Source organism: Zosterops lateralis (genome assembly GCF_965231275.1).
Source record: "Zosterops lateralis genome assembly, chromosome: 8".
In the NCBI taxonomy this organism is placed as follows: Eukaryota; Metazoa; Chordata; class Aves; order Passeriformes; family Zosteropidae; genus Zosterops; species Zosterops lateralis.
The window spans coordinates 20,517,547-20,542,642 of NC_139768.1; the positions used below are offsets into that span (position 1 = coordinate 20,517,547).

Below are 25,096 nucleotides of genomic sequence, written 5' to 3' on the forward strand. Positions count from 1 at the left end.
TTTGGCGATAAGGAAAGTTAACCCTAAAAATCTATTGAAACAGAGGCAAATTATACTCTGCAGAACCCTACATCCTTAAATAAACAGGCAAACTCACTGCACACAAAGACTGTGGTATTTCATTCCTGTGTGGGATCTGTTATGGCCACTTGACCAGCAAACAGGTATGAGCATTACAAGGGTAGTCATGCAGTCCTTTTGCGCACACAGACACCAGAAAGCTCCAGGGAGGACAGGAGCACAGCTCCTTCTGTGGCTGCACAGCCCCAGCTGGTGAGGAGAGCTCCCCCACCATACTCCAGGTCATTTCTCACAGCTATTCATGCAGTTAGGCTTCAGTTTAGGTGAGGCATTGAGAGCCAGGTGAGTTTAAGCAGCTAAAAGAGCCGACCTCAGCCAAACCAGGTCACCCTGACTGAAAGGGGGTGTGCACAAACTGTTTATCCAGATTTGAGGAGAGGAGGAAGGGCAGTAACCTCTGGCAGTGAGGAGGAACACTGGGCTGAAGGGAATCTGAAAATAACTGGATAGAACAAGGCTTTCAGCTAGTGCTGAAGCAGCCAGATGCATGTCCAAACCCTGGGGACACACAGCTCATCCCATCAAAATCCAAGACACATGGTCTTCTCAGACGCTGGAACAACTGCAGAGCTCATGTCAAAACAGAGACTGCCCTCCATAGAAAGCACATCCTAAATCACACATATCCTTGTGGATCTGCAGGTCTCTCTGAGGACACCAAGCCATTGCACAAAACAAGAAACAACCTCACCTGCTTTAAAAAGGAAGGAACAGTAAACTAGAATTGTTGGGTTCAAGACTAGAAACAAGTCACTGCAATCTGAATGAAGAACATATGTAATGGCTCACTGGCCACCTCTTTTCTGCATGTGAATCAAAACCAACTCCTCTAAAGTTAGGAGAGCTATGCTGGCACTCGGCTGGTGCAACTGGGAGAAAAAAATCAAGCCCTACACAGCTCATATACAGCTCACAGGCCATCAGCCAACCCTGAAAAATTAAGCACTCTAAGAGTGAAACACCTGACCAAGAGAACAGGTAAAAGTCACAATAAACCCCCACGGTTCTTAAGGCACTACTCCTCTCAGCAAGCCCAGAAGCAGTTCCAAACCTTGAGGGTGCAACCCATGGTAAACGGTGTGAAACGATGGAGACAAGACAGAGGTTACAAAGGCTACATTCTACACTGTGACAGGACAGTGAGACACACACAGTGCCAGCTCCTACCTGGAACATGGAAATGTTTAGGGGCCTGAGCGTAAGTTGGAGTGAGAGGGCGACTGTCAGGCCGATAGGGGACAGGGGAGTTCCGACCGCTGGACGGCTCATTGCCTCCAATGAAAGAATGGAGAAAACAAAATGAGAAGAGGGAGAGCAATAGAAAAAATAAAAAAATAAAAAAAGCCCAATCAAACCCAAACAAAACTGATGGAATCAAAACCTCCAGGGAGAAAAGAAGTTGAACCAAAAGTATAAATACAAACAACAAGGAGAACTGGTAGTAGCCCTGGTGACTTTTTTTTTTTTCCCCTGATATTCCTGCAGAGACAAAAATTCATGTTCAGGCTGGAGTTGAGGTTTGAGCAGCTTAGACTCATTCTGACGGCATGCAGGCAGGAGCTGTGTGCTTGTAGCTGGTGATTAGATGGGCAGTATAGAAAAGAAGAATGGAAGGTTACTTAGCAATGATTTTTTAGTACAGAGACTGGTATTAAGAATTAGAAGGCGCAAACACGGAGCAGAGTAGTTGATATGCAAACTCAAAGCAGATAGAAGCAGATGCTGGCAGTTACTACAGTTCACTAAACCAAAAGTGTACAGAAACCAGAAACAGAAAATAGCTGTTACATCACTTGGCCCGTATCAAAAAGCATAACTGTTCCTTACACACTCTTTCATTGGTTTAGGAAAATTATGATATGGCAGAATAATTTGTAAAGCATTGCAGCCCATCTGGTGGCTGCGCCCACATCGTTCATGCCACTCCAAATCTCCTTCAATGCCAAATTTGGTTCTGATGACAATACTTCACCACTGCTGATTTAGCAAACCTCAATCTAATATCTAAAAACCTTAATTCTAGTTTGAATGCACAGATTGTTCCATTTGTAGGATTACTGTTACTGGCACTACCCCTTTGCCTCCTGACAATGCACCACAGCAATCCAACGGCCCTGAAAGTTTCTGTGTCTTGTCAGGGAGTGAGGGCTGCTGCACAACCACGATGGTGGATCCCAAATAACCAGGCTTAACAGCCAGATATCCATTCACATCTCTGTATGTGTACCCTGAAAGAATGCAGTTGGCCTCTTTTATTGTACCATTCTTCAAACCAGAGCAAACTCACACAAAGAAAAACCATCCACACAGGTGCTTATTTCACATGGGTGGGGGTGACCCCAGCAGTGAAAAGTAGGGGACCATCAAACCCCTTCCATTTTTAAAGGTATGCACAAGGGCTTAAAAACCCCTAGAAATGTTGATTAAGTAAACAGGGGAAAAAATGGAGGGCAGAGGAGGGAATGATAACAAATACAGAAGAGCTATAAAACGTAAGAAAAAAAAAAATTCAGGTCAGTTTCCTATGTTCTGTTAGAGGACCCAAAACCTTAGACTCAGAACACTATTCATCTAGTTGGGGTGCAGAAATAGGTGTAGGAGAAGGAAAAAATAAGTCTGCTTTACAATTTTTTACAAAAAATCCTCTTCTACTTGAACAGTCAAGTTAGTTAGCTGCCAATCTAAAAGGCACTAAAGGGGAAAAAAGTGCTTCTATCACCAACACTACAACTTCAGGGAAGAATCCCTTCTTAGACCTCTCTCTACCTCTAGACACAACTAGGTGTGCTCACACCCATAAATGTAGGCTGTCTGGTCTTGCATCTGGGACACAGATAATTTGTTTCGAGAGGACTGGAAATGTTATATAATGCACCCAGTACAAGGCAGACAATTACTGTGGTATCATCTTGCATGTGATACTTTACAGATGTCTCTGTTGGCTTGTATTTCCTGGGCTACCTAATGACTCCTGCTAGCAGTGACAAATAACTCCTCCTTACACTTCCTACGATGGCAGCCTCATTATCTCTAACCTCTGCAACAGGGAATGGTACATCTACTTAGACTCCCATTAGTCCATCCCTTATGAACTCACTCTCATAATGACCCTTAAGTGCTTGGGATGCAGCTGCAAAACCACCCACAATTTATGGAAGCAGTGCCAACATCTGTGGAATGTGCACCTGCACAGAGGAAAGCAGAGCTCCTGGGTGCCTGCACCTGTCTCCAGGGCCTCATGGCCAGCCTGCTTGCAGCTTTACATAAAAATCCATAAAACTGGGGTTCCTTGCCTGTTACAGAAATGTCTCTCTTGCTGTCTCAGATATGCTGTAACTACTGGTAACTCCCCAAAACCAGAAGAGCACTCCAGTTCACCAACACTGTAGAAAGAACTAATTCTCATGCTCTTGGTATGAAGCTGAATATGTCTATGTGTAGGTGGGGGGATGTTAAAGAGATAACGGAACAAGCTTAATCTAAAAATCAATCACTAGAGCACAGCAGAAGGGAAATTCAGAGGCTTTTTCTTCTTTGATTCTCTTTGCTCCATCAGGTAGTTGTTTTCTATAGTTGAGTTTGTTAGGTAGGTTGCCTCAGCAGCCAGGAATAGAATTGCTTGTCTACAGCCCAGTGTAATGCAAGTCCCTGCTGCCTTCTGAAGTGCTCACCACTGGGCTCACTGTGGGATTCACAAGCTCAGCTCACAGAATCCAGCCAAAAAACCCATATGCAACCAACATTGAGCCTTCTGTCAACTTGCAACCGACACTGAGCCTTCTGTCAGTTTCCAGTTTAGTTGCTCTACTTCTGAGTAGACATAGAAAAACAAGCTCTACAGTACCTGAAACCCTTACTCCTGTTCAGGTTTTGTCAAACTATCATACATCTTCTTGTCCAGATGTGGAACCTTTATTTCACACAGAAAACTGAAAATCATGAAAAAGCCAATACACAGCTGTCTTCCAGAGCAGAACTTTCACCTGCATCCACAAACAAACCCCTGGAAATACTTACTGGGTTACAGAAAGCATTTGATTTCAGAGAGCTGCCTCAGGGAAGGAAAGAGGGAACCTATGAAAACCAACGTCCAAATTCTCTATGAAGGTTGGTAGATTCCTCATGGGAAGGTCTGTGAGCTAAGGAATACACATTACTTTGGAACTCTTTTACATGGAAATCTTATGGAGGCTTTGCAATATTCTTGAATGCCTCTGAAAAATTCTAGGCATGCAAGATGAAATCCTGGCTCTCAATGAGAGTTTTGTCTCTGAATTCAGAGGGGTCAGGGTTTCTTTCATTCGTGGACTTGTTTTGATTCTTTCATAGCAAAGACAGTACTTTATTGAGACAAGACCAAATTCAATGGAGAGCCCAAATCAGATTAAATGAAGTCTAAACTGATGCATATTACACACTCTTCCGGCTTTTTCAATATATATGTTACATCAACAAACTCTCACTCTGAGGTGTGTTTAGACCCTTTCACTCCTCCAATTTCTTTATTTTTGGCTGTGTCTATGAGGCTTAATCATTATGCTTCTTTAAGCCTTGTGTTGTATGAAAACACACTGAAACTGGTCTAAATGTCTTATTTTCTGGCCTGACTATACAAAATAACATGGGTGTAACGTGTGGTATGACACTTCAGTTATCATTTTGCTGCTGGGAAATCGTGCCCCTTTACAAAAGCAGTTGAGACATGATCTGTATTTTCTGACTCCTAAAGGGAAAAACCCCAGAAGTTATAGTTTTGTGAAATCTTCCTTACAAACCAACATCAAGTTCACCTTCTTGCTAAAACTACAAGTGAGAAAGGCTGAGCCAGTAAAAAGATCACATGGTGCCTCTTCTGTCACGGTGATACAAATTTGAGCTTTCAGGAGCTTTACTGAGTTGTGACACATAAATGCTGTCCAGGCCTTCAGAAAATCGAGGATTCCTACTACATCTTCCAGGACATATCTGATAAAAACCATACCTCCCTCCCCTGTCTGCAGCACTTGCAATCCCACTTGGCCTTTTCTACCAATAACTGAGAAAGATACCTGAGCTACATGCCAGGTGATTCTCTGAAATCTGAAAGCAAAAAGCATGGATTTCCAATAGTTCTTCTCATTTATCTGTTGAAGAAGCTATTTTCTCAACTGAAAAAGTATGAAAATGCTACTTGAAAGAGTGTGAGCACTAATTTGGATTTACAGCAAAGAAATGTTGAAATTGCAAGGACTATGAGGTAACTGCATGCTGAAATGAGCAATATAGATATTTTTAAGGGTCCCAATCTTTTTAAGTGAGATTTTTTTAAAAAGAGACACAGTAGAAAAGTAGACAGTGCAGATTATCAAAAATCATCTTAAAAAAGGCAGGAATAAAATTAGTGGCCGTGATCTGATGAGATATGATGTTGAGATGCTGAGATCTATTAGTGTTTCTTGAAACCACATGGCAACAACTTTCTTGTAACTGCTTTTGAATATCTCCAGTGTATGAATATCTACATTAATCAATGGTGCCAGATTGGAATCTATGTTCAATTTACTCAACTTTTTCTTTTTGAGCTCTTGTAGGTGATATAAGCTATGACCTTCTCCCCTCAAACAGAAGAGATGGCCCAGCCAAGTGCTCCAATAGAACTCAGAGTAAAACCACATTCATAAAAAGCAAGAAACAAAAATAAAAGCTTATTGAGCTAAATGAGTTCCTTGAATGGACAGAGTGAAAGAAGAGTCCTCTTCCAAATCAAACCATGGAAAATAAGAGATTGAAAAAAGGTCCAGATCCTCAGACAATGTAAATCCTTGCAGTGCTACTGCCTTCAGCAGAGCCTGCTGATTTGTACTGGTTGAGGAGAGGCCTAGAGATTTTAATTTTACTTTATTGGGCCCTAATTATTGCCAAGGTGAATAACAAAGATTAAGCTCCTTGTTGCCATTGATCGTTAAATCTCATTTTTTCTTCTCTGTATCTTTCATCACCTTGTTCTCATTCAGTAATATTGTAATCAATTTTTTCACGCATATTTTAATAATGTGGCAGTTATAATTAAATTTGGTAAACTAACTGCTGTGCTGTGTACTGCTTTAGGAAGAAGCTAAATTAGGCACATAAAGGTTCTGAGTATGAAATGACAATGCTTTTCTGTGTATTTCTACCAGGTAAATGCTTGGCGACTCTTCAACTAGGGCCCTTAGAAATGACATATTTCCTCCAAAAAAAAAGGACATTATGTCTATTCTAAAAGTAGTTTCGAGTGCAATAGCACATTTCGAGTGGAGCAGCACATTTCGGGGCATGCTCAGCTGCACGGCCATGGGCATCCTCCCCGAGACACGCCTTCTCAGCTCTGCCGGAGCGCCAGCGCATCTCCAGCCGGGAGGGCAGTCCCTGCAGAGAGGGCCGGCTCCTTACCTTTGGCCGGGGGGATGAGGTGGTGTCGGAAGGGGGAGGTGGGGCGGGAGTGATGCAGCGCGGGGCGCGGGGCCGCCGCACCCAGAGCCAGCAGCTCTGCCGCGGGAGGCAGGCGGGGCAGGACAGAACGGAGACAAAGAAAAGCAGTAAGAGACAGGCAGGGAAGGAGGAGGCTTCGAAGGAAGGAGAAAAGAAAAAAAAAAGAAAAAAGAAAAAAGAAAAAAAAAGGCATTGAACAATTAGGATTCTGGAAAGGAGGAAGGAGAAAAGAAAACAAAACGGTTAAAGACGCACCAAAAGGGCCCGTAAAGGTTAAAGACAGAATTACAGGAAGTGTTAGAAGAGAGGCTTAGGTCTGAGCTGCATCGCTAGTTTAGCATAACATCATTGGCTTAATGAGCTCCTGACCAATGCCTTGGTACCAGAAAGTAGCCTGCTACCAGCATGCAAACATCACAAACATTGACGCTCAATTAGTTAAGAAAGCAGCTGGTTTGAAAAGTGCCTGACCAAAAAATGTCAGTCAAGAGGCATGCAAGCTGTTTTCTATTGTTTTAATGCATTCCAAAAATGCTGCCAACATCAACTAGGGCACCAAGGGAGGAAAAGGCTGCAAACTTCTTCAGAACTTGTAGCACTCGATTTTTGAAGAGCCTTATGCTGACAACGTCAGTAGAGCAGTTCACTTCTCTCTCAAGGGCTAGCTGGGAGCAAAAGAGGAGTGATCTGGGGCCACTGGGTTTATTCAGAGAGAAGTTATTCTTGCAAAGTAATGTGGTGAAAAGCAGTGCCATTAGGAGAAAAAAAATACATATATTTGTGCTATTATTCAATAAATAATTACTGTAAGAAAATTATTGAAGTAGCTTTAACAATTACCCCAAATCAGGGTAGGAAACATCAAATGACAAATTGTACAGAATTATTTCTGTGTCATATGAGAATCAGTAACAGGTGAGCCTGAGATGAGATCATCTGAACATAGATAAATTTGAACAAGTATCTCTCCAGAAAATCCTTCAGGCTGTGGACTTTGGAAGATTTTACATTGGATCACAAGTCTGGCTTGAGCCCATCTGCCCATCACAGGAGTTACATAACAGAGATTGCTTCTGGGGAAGGTCTTTGACTGAACACGGACAGTAAAACTCGATTACAGTCAACTCTGGAATAGGGCCTGGATTTGTTCATATCCCTGAGACAACAGATAAAAATGGAAAAATCCCCTCAGAACTGGAGAATCAAGGGACAGAAGTTTGCAGCTTTTTCACATTTTCAAGTCTCTTTCAGTTTCAGTTGTAACGTCATCTTAAAACACAGTCATGTTGTCAGCACTAAGTATCAGACACAATTTGCTTCTGTCCCACCTCCCTTGGGTCCCTTAAATAAGGCATTCACTGACAGACACAATTGGCTGCTTTCAGCCCACCCCCACTAGGAAATGGCTACAGCATTCAAGTTCCACAGTGGTGGCTCTATTATAAATCTTTAATTTTAAAAATGCAGCTCCTATTGCATATAGGCTTTTGGCATCCCGACTGTTCAGCTGTAATCACCAAGAAAGATGAAACTGTGTGATTATATCACTTAATTTAAAAACAGATCACAAAGATTTAATTCATTACCATACACAATAAAATCAGTCTTGAAAAGTCTTCAATGAATAGCATTTAGTGATACATTTTTATGCACTTTGGGTGTGGATGAATATTTCATTTTCATATCTTGCTTTTAGATACACAACCAGTAATTTTGAAGGCACTGGGAACCTGAATGACCTGTACATTTTCTATATACTACATAGGACTTGCACATCACTGCTAAACCAGAAAGTAAAGTTTGTGTTTTCAGGTGTTCCCAGGCAATTGCCTATGGCTTTAATTAAAAAGATACCTTCTGAGTCCATGTCTTAAAAAATGACTAGCAATTTGGAACATATAAGTGCTTTGCTTCTGTATATGAGATTCTATGTGTGCACCAAGCTTTAAAGGAAATTTTTACAAGGGATTAAACCTACATTACTAACTTCTGTACAGTCAAGCCATAATTTTTGTTTCTAATATGTGACACTTTTCCCAAACTCCAGAATTAAGTTTGCAATCCACTGCTGCAAATTATCGCTTCCTTTCAGAAACATACAAATATTTTAAAAAGAACTGATTTGAAACGAATCCAGAAGATACATATTTATGATGCAAGAAACAGTCAGCCTAGTGCAAAAGTCTACGTCAATCCAGAACAAAAAAAAAAAAACAAACAGGTAAAAAACGAGACATTAAAGTACACAACAATTTTTCAATCCTAAACTTCCACTTCAAAGAAAAAGAAGTGCTTCACTGCACCCCTGAGTGGCATAATAAAGAAACAATATTTTTGCATGTATTTGTAATGCAGTTGCCCTTACCAGGTCTGTGGAAGTGCTGGGGGGAACGTGACATGGTGGGGGTGTAGCTGTGCCGGCTGTACACGGGAGAGTTAATGGAGCCCTGGCTGGTAGACCTGTGAATCATGCGGTCCCGAATGTCCTGGTAGCCCTGCAGGACAGAGGCATCCACTGATAAATGGAAATGCACACAACACATTTTTAGCAGCACTTAACTTCTGTGGATCTGAAGGCATCAGCAGAAGCGACTGAAATAGCAACATCCCTTAAGCTTTCAACCTACTTCATTAGCGCTGTTCTCCAAGGATCTGCTCCAACCCATTTTTATAGTCAGGATTCAGCTTTGGAAGGTTCCAACTCCACCTGTAATTTCTGTTAAACTCTATAATAATCCTAGATTTGCCCACATTCCCTGACTCCATAAAGGAAGCTGCATCCAGAGCATGTGTCCTGAAGTGTCCTGCACAAGACACACGAGCTGGCCATCAGTGACCTAACTTGGAGAGCAGCAAGAATTCAGTAGCTGCAGCACAGAGCTGTCTGTGGCTAAATTCACCATGTGTCACCAGCTACATCAGCAGGTATTTTTATCCAAATCAGATTCCCCATGCATCTGAAAACATGACACCTTGTATAGCAAAATTCAGTTTACTTGGTTTCCGGGGGGTAAAAAAAGACAATAAAAGAAACAAACAAAAAACCTCAAAACAAACAACACCCTCCCCCCCTCCCCTCCATGAAGCAAACTAAACCAGGACAAAAGGGAAAGATCTGATTAATACATGAAAATTTACAAGAAATTTTATAGTCTCTTAATTTTTAACTAGTAGCAATAAATAAAATCTTTATGTTGCAAATAAACAACAGGATAATGAAATGATGATGATTCTGCAGGAGCATCTATTGTATCCTGACAAATGACTTCCCAAATCTTTCATGTTATTATGATGTTCAAATGAACTCTTCTGGCAAAGCAAAACTAAACCAGACTATAGTTATGTTTTCTTCAAGCCAAAACTGCGTATCAGTGGCAAACATGGGTTATTATTTAGAAGCTTAGAGCAGCATTTTATCTCCTGTAAATCCTGCAGCTCTCGAGATCTGAATCTGCCTGTGCCACAAGGAGCAGGAATGTACCAGAAGTGACGCCTGCTGGACAAAGGATTCTGCTTTACAGACAGCAAGTGGAGGAGTGGCACCTCCACTTTTTGTACAATCTCTCACTAAGAGCTTCATGTTTCCTTCTTGGAAATAATTTTTGTTAAGTTTCAACATTGAGAAAACATGTCTGTGTGGCAAACAGGGATGGATCTGACTGTCAACAAACCCAACACCTGCACTGGCTCGAGGGAATAATTCTAATCACAGTGGGACACTGCTCCCAGAAGTTCCACCAAACTTACTTCTGCAGAAGGGGTAGGTGATAATGTCCTTGGAGACTGCAAAGACATAAAAAATATAGTTATGAAATATCATTGCATATGCTGGGCCAGAAAATGGTAATCTAAACATTGCTGCAGATACTCTGACATATGACAATGTAAAGTGGCAATGCAGAAATTACTGAGGCCATTCCAGCACTGGAACCTGCTTTTTCCACATGGCTCAGGGACTGGTCTGTAAATCACTGACATTTAAAATTTCTGGGAAATCCTTATAAGCGTGATTAATTCAGTCAAGTATCATGCAAGATCATCTTAGCCATCTGATCACTGTGGTAATTAAAACATAGCTGTAAAGATCAAAATCAGAAAGAGTTACTAATTTAATAACCGTGCCTGTCATGAAGAAATCTTTAAAATGGAAATCAGAAGTAAATAAACTTAACTCAGAGCTTTGCATGGAAAATCAAAATATAGAATATCTTTCAGGATGAAGCATGTTCTCCTTCCAACGCACACACTCCGGCAAAAATGTGCTTCTCCCCAAGGCCTTACATTTCATACCCATGCAAAGGAGCACGTAGTTGTCATCAACATTTCTTTGATATGACCTCCTTTAAATCTCTGTGTTCCTCCGTGGTTACGTAAGGAGAACAGACAGGAATTACAGGCATGAGTATTGAAAGAAATGCACAAAGGCCAGTGGGCAGAAATATGCACAGTATTATGAAAAGTTTCTGTAGCACAGAAAGGGAAACTGAGGCAAGAAATACCTTTAGAAGACTATGATTATGCATGTGCTGATGGTACAAACAAGAATAAAGGCTATGTGTAATTACCAGTTATGTGCTCTTCAATCACCAGACAATTTGAAGCTGGGAGATCAGGACTTAATTACTTCCTCTGTGCACAAAACTTCAATATTATTCATCATAATAAACTGTGCAAGAGATTATGTTCTTAAATAAGACCACAATTATAGAATGATATAGCTATTAAAATAGTATCTCAGAAGCAAAATTGCTGATTCTGGTCTAACTACTACTCTGATGTACAACAGCAGTAGTGTAAAAATGTAATGCAGAGTTTCTGGTAATAAATATCCAGCTGGTAAATATCCATAAATTTTGGATTGAGAGACCATTCACTCTCATGGAACTGGTGACACTGGGAATGCTAAGTATCCAAACAAAGGAGCAACATTTTTAATTGGATATAGAACATCTCCTTTTCAGCAAGCTTCCATAAAACTGTTAAAAGACTACTTTTTCTACTTTCCATCAAAGCCTTGAAAGTCTTTTACATTTGTATTTTCCTAATTCCTATCATCTAACAGCAGCAGCTGTAAAAACTTTCTCCATATGAAACATGCCATACACAGTGCTTTGGAACAACATTCTCTACAAAAACTGAGAGCTAACCTAAAACTTTCAATATTAATAAAAAAAAAATCACGTTGTGAGGTGCATTCCCACCATTTTTCTACTAGCAATACATGTGTTACTGTAAATAAATTAATTTCTATCATCTGCTGGGGTTACCTGGATGCCGAGGTAATGGCTACAGTTAAAAGTAGTCACAGGAATCTAAGACTGGGAAGGTAGCCCAGAAAGTAGCATGCTGAATCCAGGTATTTTTCCTTTCACGTATTTTTACTCCATCACTAGCTGACATCATCTTGTTGCTTTTTGGGAAGTGGAACCTCACTCTGCAGCCAAGTTACTGTTTTGTCATGCACAGGTGAGCTGTCAGATCTCAGACTCTGAGGCTGCCAAGGACTGTTTGGTTCTCCAGGTGTTTCAAAACCTGGTCTATTGCAGAAGGCCACATTATGATCAGTTTGAAACAAACTGTGCAGGCAACTGAGAAAACTAGCTCCATTTCAGAACAGCCAGTGGAAATACAGTGATGACTCCCTGTAAGTAAAGTAGGAAGGGAAAGACGGAAGAGAAGAAGAAGAGGGAAGGGGAGGAGGTAGAGGAAGGGGAAGGGGAAATGGAACAGGGAAAGAGGAAGGGGAAGAAGGCTCCTTCTGACCAAACTTGCATAAAAATTTCTACTTCAACAGGCTCAATTCTCTATTGCTTTGAGATCTGAGAGTCTGCTCTATTACACGGGTAATTTTGTTGTCTGGGAAATTTCAGCTAATTTTTACAGGTGTCATTCTGCAACACAAGTTTTGGCATTTCCCACTGATGCCATTTTAGCTGTCTTTTACCTGAACTACCAGCTGGGATCCCTGCTCCATTTTGAAGCATCTATCATGTTAGAAAAAAACCCCTTTTTTCATTTTATGTCTGCTTGTTAATGAAAGGTGTTTCAGTGGATATAGTGTTTTCAACAAACAGAATACTTGAAATAAAGGACACAAAGGCGAAGTGCTGCTTATATATCCAGCAAAAGTTGGAGCTGAGAAAGGACGACTTAAGTGCTCATCAGGTTGCTGCTCACAGGGCAAAAGTGACAGGTCCTGCAGAACCTGAATACCTGGCAGTTTATGGAAACTTTTCCCTGGGTGGCAGACAATGAATTCCCGATGCGGTGTCTCTGAAGGGCGCTCCCCGCGAGAGGGCGCCGGGACAGCGCGGGATGGAGCGAGCGGGGCCGCCAGTGGGAACCGCCCTGGCCGGGAGCGCAGCCGGCTCTGCTCCCTTCCCTGCCGCCTTCTCCCCTGCCGTGGGTAAAATGTATCGTTTGCTTGGAGCCCATTCCCTATAATTAAGGTTTGCGTCCATCTCTGGATTAACTTTGGATGTACAAGGGGTACATTCTTGTACATCCTTGTACCCATCCCAGGGGTACCCAGGGAACTCTGGATGTACAAGGGGTGCCTCTTGCGCATCTCTCCTTGTACACTCCAAAACCTTCCTTTGCCTAGACGGGTGATTTTTTTTTTTTTCCTTTTTAAATCATGATGAGGGGCATTTCTAGTCTACAAGCATAAACAGAGGGTCCCTTTTTATTTAACACCACCACATACACATCTTTTGCAAAGAGAATTCAGGATAAATCACTGTCTGCACGACTATACATGTCACCTTCTTTGCTTTTTAAAGATGATGGGGACTGATGTATGTTGTACCAAGATTGCTGTCACTTAACCACCACAACACAAACACAGGGTAAAGGATCACTGCACCCCAATGGGCCTGTGTTCTCATTAGGGCAAGGGAAGGGACGAGAAACAGATACAAAGAGGTGAGGTAACTTGCCCAAGGTGACAGAAGTCAGCAGTAGCATTGGGTAAAATCCCGAGATGTTCTGAAAAGAAGGTGAGAGCCCCTTCTGCTTCCAGAACAAATTTCTGAAGTCACTAGAAATTAACTGAATTTAACGCTGGTGAAAATATGGTGTAAGAAATCCCTGAAGGCTTTTGCTTATTCCCAGAACAAGCATAAAAGCAGGCAACTTACACCACACTGCTTTATCAGCTTCCAACATACTGCTTTGTCAGTAAGAAGCTTCCCTTTAAGGATTAACATATAGTTCACCTTCTCTGGTGAGATTAGTTCCTCCTGTGTGACCAACAAGAGACGTGTGTTTGTAGCAGGTTTTGTGGAATGGGTCAGGCCTGTTGGAACTGGTCAGAGGTCACCAATGCATCTCACATTGGTTTTGAACCAGATGCCAGCTGGATTCACTACCAGCATAAATTGGAGGGGAGAAATTCTGTTATGTTCTGACCTCTTAATCTCTTATTTTATTCCTGAGCTGAATTTCCAATTCATGATTTAAAAAACTATAAAACATTAAAGAATAAAGGAGAAAAACTGATGCAGTTCTGACCTGCTGGTGGGCAGAACACTGATAAGAAAGCAGATTTTCAGTTACACTGATCTGGTCATCTACAGACCACTGGTGCCTGAATGATTTACTGTAATTTTTTCTTCTTAAACTTATCTTCATACTCAATTCAGCTACAGTCAGTAAGGTCACTGAGATTGCAGTGGTAAATCCATTTCCACATCCATTTAGATTTGCATTCAGGAAGCCTGATTCACAGACAGATGGCATTACATGACAAAACTCGCTTCAGAGACTGAACTGGAATCATGTAAATAGTAAATGCACCTATGGCAGTGCACTTGAGAAAACTGGGGACCAACAATCTGAAAGACACCTTCACATACAAGTTTAGAAGAATAAATGACATAGCCTTTTCTTATTGCTGCATGTACAAGAATCCTTACTAAATGTCAGCAGGTTAAAATGTGAGGCAGGCATTTCTATAACACAATTAACCTGCTTTCCCAGGTGAAAGAGCACTGACACAATTTTATCCAGTATGTCTGGGAAAGTGCTCTGGTGATATATATTTCCCTTCAGTATCTAGTCAGATGAGTATCCTGCTGCTCTTAGTCCATAGAATATCGCGGTATTCCTCCTGTTCTCTTAGGAATATTGGTGCTCCACAGCACAACAGCACATTGGCTTTTGCATCACATTCTGGACTTTGCCATTCCCAAAGATTACGATATCCATGGGAGTTATAAGGAAGCACAAGGAGACAGCCTGCAAACCTGCCCCCTGAGTTAATGTAGGTGTCTAATCCTGCAGTTTGACACGTGAGGCAGCACCGTGAGTGTTCCCAGTACCCCAGATCAGACAGACACAAAGCAGTGTGAACAGCAGCAGCAGCAAGGACCTCAGGAGTGCCCATGGAAGCGAAGCAGGCTCTGGATGCAGTGCACAGTGGAATGAGGTGCTGGTGGGTCATTACCTCTCCAAGACTCTGTCTCTCCTGTCTGTCCTCGTAGGCGGAGGTGTAGAATGGCTCATAAGTAATTAGGTCTGGACGTTCAATGTCATAAATGGCCTTGACTTTGGGAATGGCTGCTAAATCCTTGTAATCAAGGATTTCATTGTCTACTTTTGCCTAAAGGTCAAAGACAGAAGATAAATTAACTTACACAAATGCACTGGCAATTTCTGTTGTACACAATTCATGATTTTGTGTATTTGTTGTCACACTGTTGCTATGGAAACCCCTTTTTGGCACCCTACATGTGCAGTGAATGCTTCTTGTTCTTCTGCAGCAGGCCTCTACAGCAGCTCACAATGTTTTCTCTTCTCTTAGCGAAGAAAGAACATGGCATATATAGATCTAGTTACAAAAGTTTTTTATCCCCAGTAGTGAGCTGGAAACTTCAGCTCTGCAAATGACTCATTTTGTGGCCTCAGGCAAGTGTTTTCACCTTTCTGCTCTTGTTTTCCCATATGTAAAATGGGTGATAACATCAATTTAGTTTGCAGATTACAGAGATTACAAAAGGATTTCATGCTGAAGACCACAGACAGATACTCAATTCATAACTGCACACAAGAGGAAACAGAACTTATTGGAAGGAAATAAAAAGACAAGGAGGATCGTCAGGACTGGGTATCCAAACTCCCAAATAAAATAATTACATTGCATTCATCACTCATCCTATGCCCAAGCTTCTGACTAAAGCATCCACTCCTTACCAACCACATAGTGCAAGCATGGACTATTTTTTCCACTAAGACTGCAAGGAGATCTTGACTGGTTAAAAAACAGAAGTAGAAAATAAATTCCAAAGTCAGCTGCACCCATTAGAGGGAGATAGAAAGAGGCCTTACATTTAGTTTAGATAACTAATATCTTTCTTTATTACAGAAAGACTTTAAATAAATCATCATACTTTTTTACCTACCTTACAGAAATACACTGATGACTGAGAAGGAAAGAGGATATTCAAATTGTTTTTCAACACTTCTACAGGATATTTTTTCATAGTAGATTGCATAAGGGAACTCATATTCAGTTCTGTCCTGAGTGCTAGCAACTAGTAATTTCAGATTAATATGCATTTGCCTTCGCAAGCTCTTTAACAACCACTGGTCTTGGTGGTTCTTAAGCAATGCCTTAATCTGGAAACAATACAAAGCCTTTCTTGCTAGAGAAGCAAGGTTTGAAATATTTAAGACATTCACTCTCTACAAACAGACTCAAATGTTTCAGCTTTTAATTACCAGATACAAAAAATACCTTAGGCCATTTTAATCCTTAAAATATTTAGGGATATCAATATATGCTCTTTCTGTAGTATTTTTACCAGTTTGTTAATGAGGTGCAAATATGTGTGGATACTCTTAATCCAGTATAAATTATTACAGGTATTTTTGTAGACTCTGATCTAGGCTGCCATGTTGCTCCACAGACAGTGATTTTGAGCAGCAATTAATTTTCATAAGCTTCAGTTTATGAAGTTGATATTACCCACATTATGGCAGTTCTCCAGGATGTGCTTTGTCTTTTGATATCTGCACTGCCAACACTTTTCACATATCAGCTTATTTTTGTGGTTGTTGAAATGTATAGAACTAGAGTTTAACTCAGGACATGAGATTTGTAATTTTGGACTTTTTTTCTGCATTATTATAAATGTAACTGCCAAATTTTTGTGGTTTACTCTGTATTTTTATCTATATAATATCCAGGTTATTGATAAAATCAGTGATTTAGCATTATGCTTAATACCTTTTTTTTTTTTTTTTTTTTTTTTCTAACTTAAAAACACCATTCCTTTCACAACCAAAAAATCTGATTTTTGGCTTGGAAGGTGTTGGAAGCCAGGCTTCCTTCAGTGTAGTTGACCCTGCTTCCCACATTCCTCAAGTGCAGAGAGCAGACCTCTCAAAAACTGTGCATTAAAGTGCACAGAATTCTTCACAAAATCCTTAGAAAGTCAAATGATCCCTCTGCCCTCTGTCCCTCTTCACACCACCAAGTGACATCAAAAGATTTACTGTACCTTTCCAAGAGAAATATGATCTGGAAAAGGCCTACCCTGCTCTTGAAATCCTGTAGCTATAAAAGCTACATGGCAAAGGTTTTAACAATTTAAACACTAAAATAAAGCATCAGTATAAAAGTGATTTATTTCAGCATGAGCAGTTCATGTGCAAGCAAAGGCTCGGCAGATTATTCATCAGAAAGAATACTTACATAGATAGTGTGGCCTGGAGAGCCAGGTATACTGGAACCTGGTCTGGAATAAATGCTTTCTGATGATGTTCTTGTAGGCTGAAAAACAAAAGGGAACTTTTGAGAGCAATCTGAAGCCATTAACATTGACAATTTTAAGTGAAGTAATCTCCATACATCTTGAAAATAACTGAATTTAGGAAAAAATGTCAACACAAATGCAAGCATTCTGGCAAATTCTACAATCTTGTGAGGCAAGTGGACTTTTTTTTTGGTAGGGGAAGGAGTGGCGTGAGAAGGGAAGAGGTTTTCTAAATCATACAGTGTAAAAGACTAGACTGACAACAATAGTGAACGAAATCAAACAACACCTGCCAGAGACACTGTAGAAGCCATACAAAGAACCATCCAGGATAGTCCTGCTGGTCATTTTAGCAACACATTAGTTCACAAACCACTGCAGGGATCAGCAGTCCAGCAGACAAAACTGTTGTGAGGAGCACAGCACACACGTTACCTCTTCCCAGGTATTCAGTCCCTGGATTTCCATTAGGAATTAAATAATCAGAACTGAATTCAGCCTTCCTAAGTAAAAGAACCTGAAATCCTTTGCTTAGAGCTGTTCCCTACATCTGCAGCACAACCAAGAAGCAGCAGGGAAGTCAAATGTTGGTTGCAATGTCATGATTCCCCATACTGCAAAAGTCATGACGTTTAATGACCATATCCTGCAAACTGAAACTCATGAGGACACTCATCCCTACAGAGCCAGTGCTGCTACATTTAGTAGATTTTCCAACACTTTTTAAGGACTAAAGAGACACTGATGCCCTGGGGGATGTTCTGTGAGAGGAGACAAAACAACTGATGACCAGGATGTGGGGATCCTGAAAACCTGATGCATTTGAAAAGTATTCTATTTTATCAAAAGTCACTCTGGTTATTGCGACCATTTCTCCTAAACTTGGCATGCAGCAGACACACTAAGGCAGTCAACCATATCCTAACTGCAACTGAAAAACCATTAACAAGTTTTGCTCCCTAACTGACTACAAAGAACCAAATCCCACCACAAAACTTTGTGTCAGCACTTGACTCTGATCACACCATTGCAGTGGGACACTTCAAAGTCGCTTAAAATTAAATCCTGGAAAACAGTCCTTACCTCATCAGCTTGTGATGTTAGGCACCCTGGACTAAGAGAAACAAGGCTTGACAGCCTGGATCACTGTTTCTTAGGAAATATTGGAGTGAACACAAAAAGGCTACTGGACCTATCTTATCTCTCAGCATACATTTCCTGAAGGAACTCTTCAACTGACCCCTGAAACTTTCTACTTTTAATTTCATAGTCAGAGAAGCTATTGGAAGCATCTGTATATAAAATGGTGAGGACTAGACATGGATTGTACAGCAGGCTTTCTCTGACTTCACTTTTGAAAATGAAGTCACCACATTCAGAGAGGGTTGGAGAAACAAAAGGCTTTGAATACGTTCCACCAAAAAACGTAAGATTCAGATCAAACAGAGAGCAGATGTAGCTGTGGACTGACACAGTCACAAATCCTCTCCAGAGCATGTTTGAGAACACTTTCGCAGCTGAAGCTTTACATGCTTCTTTTCTTTTCTCTCTGTAGCTGCAAATTCCTACATCTGAAAAAAGGGAAGAGAAATTTTTCATCTGCCCTTAAGCTCCCTCCAAACCAAAAAACCCAACAACAAAACACTTGTTTCATGGAAATGCTACAAGAATTGAGCTGGAAAATCCGGCTGCTGTTGAGAAACGCTTTATTCCCCCTTCCATTCTTCCATTTCACTCTGAGTGGAGACACATGAAACATGTTGCTGCAGTTACTATGGAAAACAATTGTTTTCATTACAACATAGGGAACAGTATTAAGTACTTGAGGTACTATTAGGGGTGTCTCTGTTACCTTTGGCTTTTGGCAGACATACTTAGAGAGTTTTGTCTGCTCAATTTTCCCTGTTGTAGGAAAACAAGTGTTAGAGGCAGTTATGGCTTATTCCCATTTGGCAGGCCCTTTGGATCTTTTATAATTGCCTCACAAAACCAGAGATTCTCAGTGCTCACTCCAGCTCTTTAGTTTTATCTCTTAGTGTCACTGCTAAAAACCTTTTTGTTTAAGGAAAATTCACTTGCATTTATCACTTCAGTGAATTTACTAAATACAGTTAGACACCTTAAGAAGACAGTTTCAGCCATATCCTGGTAATAACTTTCTTAAGTGCTCTTAACCCTGGAGTACAAGAGGAATTGTCAGATGGACTAACAAGTTGTAGCACCTGTTCTTCACTTCCTCACTGTGTTTCTATTCCAAGTTCCTCTTCACCATCCCATTAACAAGGCCTCGAGCCAGAAATGACACCCTTTAAGCCAGTTTTCTATTTTCTGTGATTCTTTCTGTGTACATAGTTTTACCTTCTGCCTATTGCAAAGCTCCCCACTGCCCGGGCAGGACGTCCTGCTGTCAGCCACAGCCTGAGCACACTCTGCTCCTTTCCTGAGCACACACTGCTCCTTTCCTGAGGAGCTGAATCCAAGCAGACCTGCAGCTCTGAGGCTACTCAAGCAGCTCCCAGTCCTGTACTTTGCTTATGTCTAAACATAACCTTGAAGACAGTACATGAAAAAGGACTTGTACATCTACTCTCACCCTTCCTGCCTCACTTTGCCCTATTTCTTATTTTGAGTTGCACAGGCTGTTTCCATCACAGATGGTTCTTTCCTCGCCTGCTTCTTCCCATATGGTCTGGAATCCTTCACAGCTTTGCACTTTCCCCTAAAGACAATTGTATTGCACTTAAAAACATTTATGCTGCTTGCTTTAACAAACATACACCAAAGATTCTTTGATATAAGCTGTTGCTCTGGCATTCTTTTAGTTGCTATGGTTGGCTCCTCTCCTAAGAGACCCATAAAAGCTCCTGTTTGAAAATCTGTGACCTGGTATGGCTTTTATAAGATTGATTGTTACACCTTCATCCCTGACCCTGCATAACAGCGTTGTGACTCTCTATCTTAAACAGGTGGCAAGAGACACATTGGAGGTCAAGTTCTCTATTGATGTAGTTGCACTGGGGTGTAAATTCCATCTTAGAGGGGAGCTGATCAGAGCACAGCTAAAGCAGGAATAGGGCTGGCCCTGATGTAACCTTTAACATTGGAGATGTGGACATAATGAGTGAATCTCTTTCACATGTTATTCAAAGAAAACAGGTGAAGAAAGAGGACACAATCTTTAATATGAACACAGTAATTCAGAGGTATTTACTTCCATTATAATAGTCCTGTGACACTTGTTCCACACTCCCTGCAACGAAACAAGTTAAGCTGCCTTACTTCTTCTACAAAGAGATCTGAAACATTTTTTATATGATTGTTCTTTTCCTTGAAGGATTCAAATACAGCTTTCTATAAAGCCACCTTTGTATAGAGAAACTTAAGGGAAATTTCTATGAAGTGCTAATCTTTTTTTTCATTTCTGGTGGTACATGGCTTCTCCAAATTTTCTGAGAGTAGGAGAGTCATCGCTTTTTTCCTTTCCTCTTCCACACAAATGGATGTAACAGTAGGAAATATATCAATAAAGGATGTCTGTACCAAATACAAAAAGTCTATGAAGTATATGAAAAAAAAATCAAAATAAATTCAGTCAAGAAAAAATCATGCATGTCATTAAAGAAGCCAAAGGAAAAAACAGGTAACAACGCATCTAAAGTATTTGCAAGACTTCTCAATATTTCCCACTTTATCACAGACTTCTTATTGTCATGTTTTTGTTCTTCATTCCATGCATTTACCTTCAACACAAAAGTTCTTTACCAGTATAATTTGCAGTTTGATAGAGATAATACCAACTGTCATGCTCATCCTCTTAGGTTCACCGTGAATTGAGTGCTCAATTATCATATCACCCATGCAGATGCCCCAAACTGATTAACTTGATATTTCAGTATTAGACTACAAAGCTTAAAATGTTCATCTGCATTTACCCCTGTTTGTTATGTCATCATGCATGGTACACCATCTAAATGAATAACTTCTTTTTTTTAAAAAAAAAAGTATATATCCCCGCTAGAGCCATTCACATTATCCAGCTGCTGCTGCAATGTGGTGGCTCTGGCATATTCAAGTACAGATGTTCAGTATCATGCTCTGTAAAAACTTACAGTTGCAGGCAACCAGATCAAAACTGATCCCAAGAACATCTGGGCAAATGGATGCACTATCGTTTTACAAAGGCATCGTCACCATTTACAGTACCTGCCTTAATTTTTTGATAGAGTTCATTATGCAAGGCGGTGATAATAGCTGCAGAAGAATGAATATGTTTTCACTTAATAACATGTAACATTTTAGCTTAAGCAAATTCTCTAAACCTCAGAAACTACTTAAAGTGAAACACATTTATAAATAAACTGATAGAAGATTAGCCTGGAATTTCTTCTACTGGGCAGACTTAGCAATAGTAAGGGATTTGACTTACTCAGCACAACACTTTTTACACTGACTACCTGCTCTATCAATTGCAAGGTTTTACAGCTGATTAGTATTTGGAACCAGGGCTCATAGAATATGGATTTCCTATGGATTTCTGCAATTTTCAATGGCTGTACCACACCAGCTAAGTCCCTCAATGTCAGCATTCTTTGTGCCTCTCTGCTGGCTAACTGCTCCCTTCTCCTTACAAGAATGTTTCCTTCAAATGCATGCATTCCTTATTTCTCTGCACTAAATATGCATCAAGACACAACTAGTGAGCACGTTTAGTTCCAACTCACACAGACACAGGTATTAATAGGTTACAACTAAATTTTCTTTCCTTTCTGGACACAAAGGCCAGAAGGGAGAATGAATTTTCAGCACATAATTGCTGAAGGTATGTTAGTACCAAACAAACTCCTACAATACTACTCATGCAAACTTAGCCTTCATCAAGATTAATTTAAGTGGGAAGAACAAGAAACAATGACAGTATCTTTGTGTCTACTCTGTAGAAAAAGACTTGAAGCCAAAATCTGCCTTGAGTTACACTTTGTAGAATCACCATGTAAATCTAAACAGAATGTAATACTGACCAAATTTACACAAGAAGATATTCATCTGACCCTAAGCTATAGTCTACAAAGCAAGAAGGAGAACATTTATTTTAACATGGGCTGCTCCTATTTTGTCTTGCATATTTTTCTAATACATTGAATAGGATTTGGGGTTTTAATCCTGAGGCTCCTGGATTTCAACACTGGAAACTGAGACTCATGCAATCTAAGCCAAATGCAAAAAGTCACTGCACTGGCCTAAAAGATGAGTGAAATGGTCCCAGTTTGCTGTTCTCAGACTTCAAGATTTTATCCCATAAAGCCTAGGACTGAAGAGACATTGTTCTCCTTAGGAGCACTGTTAAAACATCTTTATGCTGCATTTTCTTGATATACAAATCTGTAACTAAAAGAGAAAGAAGTGTTCAATAGTAGTTAAGTAATTAAATCACTGTGCAGGACAAAGGCTAGAGGGCTTGCATTAACCCCCACTGAGTCACAGAATTGGATTCCACTGTCCAACCCCACCCTGCAGGCTGGATCTCAGACAGACACCCTGCCCTGGGTGACATTTGACTGCATCTACTCTGCAATGAAAGATGTGAAGGCTGCACAAACCAATGCCAAGGAAATCCAGTGGCATGGATTCTCTGTCTGCCTGTCTGCTGCCAGCCTGTACCAGGTCTGCACCAGTGTGCTCTGTCTTCATCACCAGGTGAAAACCACCTCAGGTGCACCTGCATCAGCACAGCCACACATCCCACAGCAGACACAACCAACAAACACTGCCCTGAAGGGGAAGACATGGAATTGGGTGGAGTTTGCACCTGCAAACTCAGTAAAACCTTAAAGTAGAAAGCTACTCCAGAGTCAAGAGGACCTTGCAACTAACATGTGGATCTCCAGCAGACTAGAGAGGCAAATGCTGTCAGGCAGCACATAGAATATATCCAAACCCGGGATTTTGTAAGCATTTTCTCAGCTAAAGTATTAATGGGTCAATATATATAAAAAAAGAAAGTGACTTAACTAAAGGCTTTTTTTTCCTAAAAACATAAGTCATTGCTCATGGAAAACAGGGGGTTTTTAACCATTGCTTTAAAGTCAGATGTTTTTCACCATTTTCATTTGCTTCATATTTGCACTCTAATTTTTTGTTTCAGAAGGAAAACTTTCTGGAATACTGGAAGACCAATACTACAGCCCCCAAAAGCTCATCTGAATCTAAAATAAAAACATTAATTTTAAGCATTTCATTAAACAAAATAAAAGAATGTGAGAATTAACAAGCAACACTGAAACAAGTGATGCAAAATACAGCGTCAGTGCCCATGGTGGCAAGTGATAGCAGGAAAGCTGTGTGGCAGGAGTAGTAGCAAGCGCAGCAAATGACAGTAATGAAGAATCTTCTCAGTAAAGAAGATCATTATCAACACTATGAAAACACAACAGCAAACCTCTGCAGAGCGTGGCCTGCGCAGAACCAGACTCTTTGGATAAAAGAACTCAGATGAGGAATGCTGTCATGAAACACAAAAGGGAAAAATGAGTGAAAAGGAAAGCAGTTTCCCCAGTTCAGTGGTTAAGCTCTTTTTTTTTTCAATCAAGTTATTATCATCTGCTTGTGTCATCTGTTATTCACTGACCGCTGCAGAATTGTGAACAGCCAGACAGTTGTAAATAAACACCTAAACAATATATATTTTTGTAACACGCATATGGTTGCTTTGTTTTCTGCTTGTTTTGTCTTGGTAAACTTCCACAAATATCCGTGGGAAAAGATCTAAAGCAACCATTGCTTTTATGAACTCCCTCTCAGATCTTGACCAGCTCAAATGCTGATTAGTTTTTTTCACAATTCAGTTACTGAGAGAAAACAGAACTTGCTGAAAACTTCTGAAGTTACTTCAGTGATAAAAGGGGTTTTGTTTTGTTTTGTTCTATAGGGAAAGGAAACCCAGCAAGCAAATAGGCAATGGCACTGGCTTTTTGCAGAACCACAAAAAAATCTCAGCTTGACCCTGAATAAAAAACTGAAATTCAATTAAAGTACAGATCCCAATTTAGTGCTGACATGCTCAAAAGCACACACTTCCCCCAGTTTTGTTTGGTTTTGTACCTACCTGTTTGCTACTGCCTTCATTTGTGTCAACAGGATGAAACACGTGTCAAAGTCATCAAAGTGGACTCCAGCTGATATTATAATAGGGTTTCTGACTTTGCACCAGAGTAGATAGAGACTACCTATGATGTACCATAGAAGCTAAAACCGGCGCTTCTCAGCCAGCTTCAGTGTGAGGCATTTATCAAAGCCTTTCAAGGACATATTAAACCTCTGCACAGAAGGTCTCCTCCAGGAGTGTGGAGCTGCTGGACAGCTGTGCTGTCACATTGCTCAGATGCTCCCTCAGTTTGCCTTCTTCAGCTCCCCTTCCTCTTCCTGCAGGAACTCACTTAGGCAAAGCCCTGCAGGTGAGTGAATCCATTTGCTTCGCTCACTTCAATTAAAGTTAGCTGAGGGAGGAGAATACTGACAAAAAGTGAAATACTTGAAGAGGACTACAGCTATTTCCATGGGGAATGAAAATAAGCCAACTGATTTATAAGGTCAGCTGGAGAAGGCTAGTAAGGGCCACAGCATAGTCAGGAGTGCTTTAATAAAACTCCTGGGTCCAAATGAAAGGGAGGTATTGTACTGCAACCAAGTACTAGAAGGCACAAAGACTCTGCACTTAAGCATGGCCAAAATACTGTCTTACATTCAAATTGTTAAATGAAGAAGAAAATCCAGTCTGGCATAATTTTTCATTTTCTTACAAAAAGTCAGGA

The 25,096-nt window shown here is 40.6% G+C and overlaps 1 protein-coding gene across 17 annotated transcripts in view; it reads right to left on the minus strand.

Moving 5' to 3' along the window:
- ABLIM1 (actin binding LIM protein 1) overlaps nucleotides 1–25,096 on the minus strand; it is a 188,314-nt gene that overhangs the window by 16,171 nt on the left and 147,047 nt on the right. For 10 of the 17 annotated variants that reach the window (XM_083866620.1, XM_083866625.1, XM_083866616.1 and 7 more), the window contains exons 9-14: nucleotides 23,725–23,787; nucleotides 17,228–17,305; nucleotides 14,978–15,133; nucleotides 10,279–10,314; nucleotides 8,897–9,026; nucleotides 1,249–1,353 (exon numbers count right to left, since the gene is read on the minus strand). In XM_083866620.1, coding sequence (XP_083722746.1) covers nucleotides 1,249–1,353; nucleotides 8,897–9,026; nucleotides 10,279–10,314; nucleotides 14,978–15,133; nucleotides 17,228–17,305; nucleotides 23,725–23,787 — 568 coding nt within the window. The remainder of the gene's footprint in view (nucleotides 1–1,248; nucleotides 1,354–8,896; nucleotides 9,027–10,278; nucleotides 10,315–14,977; nucleotides 15,134–17,227; nucleotides 17,306–23,724; nucleotides 23,788–25,096) is intronic. The other 7 variants (XM_083866614.1, XM_083866613.1, XM_083866618.1 and 4 more) reach the window with 3 other exon arrangements.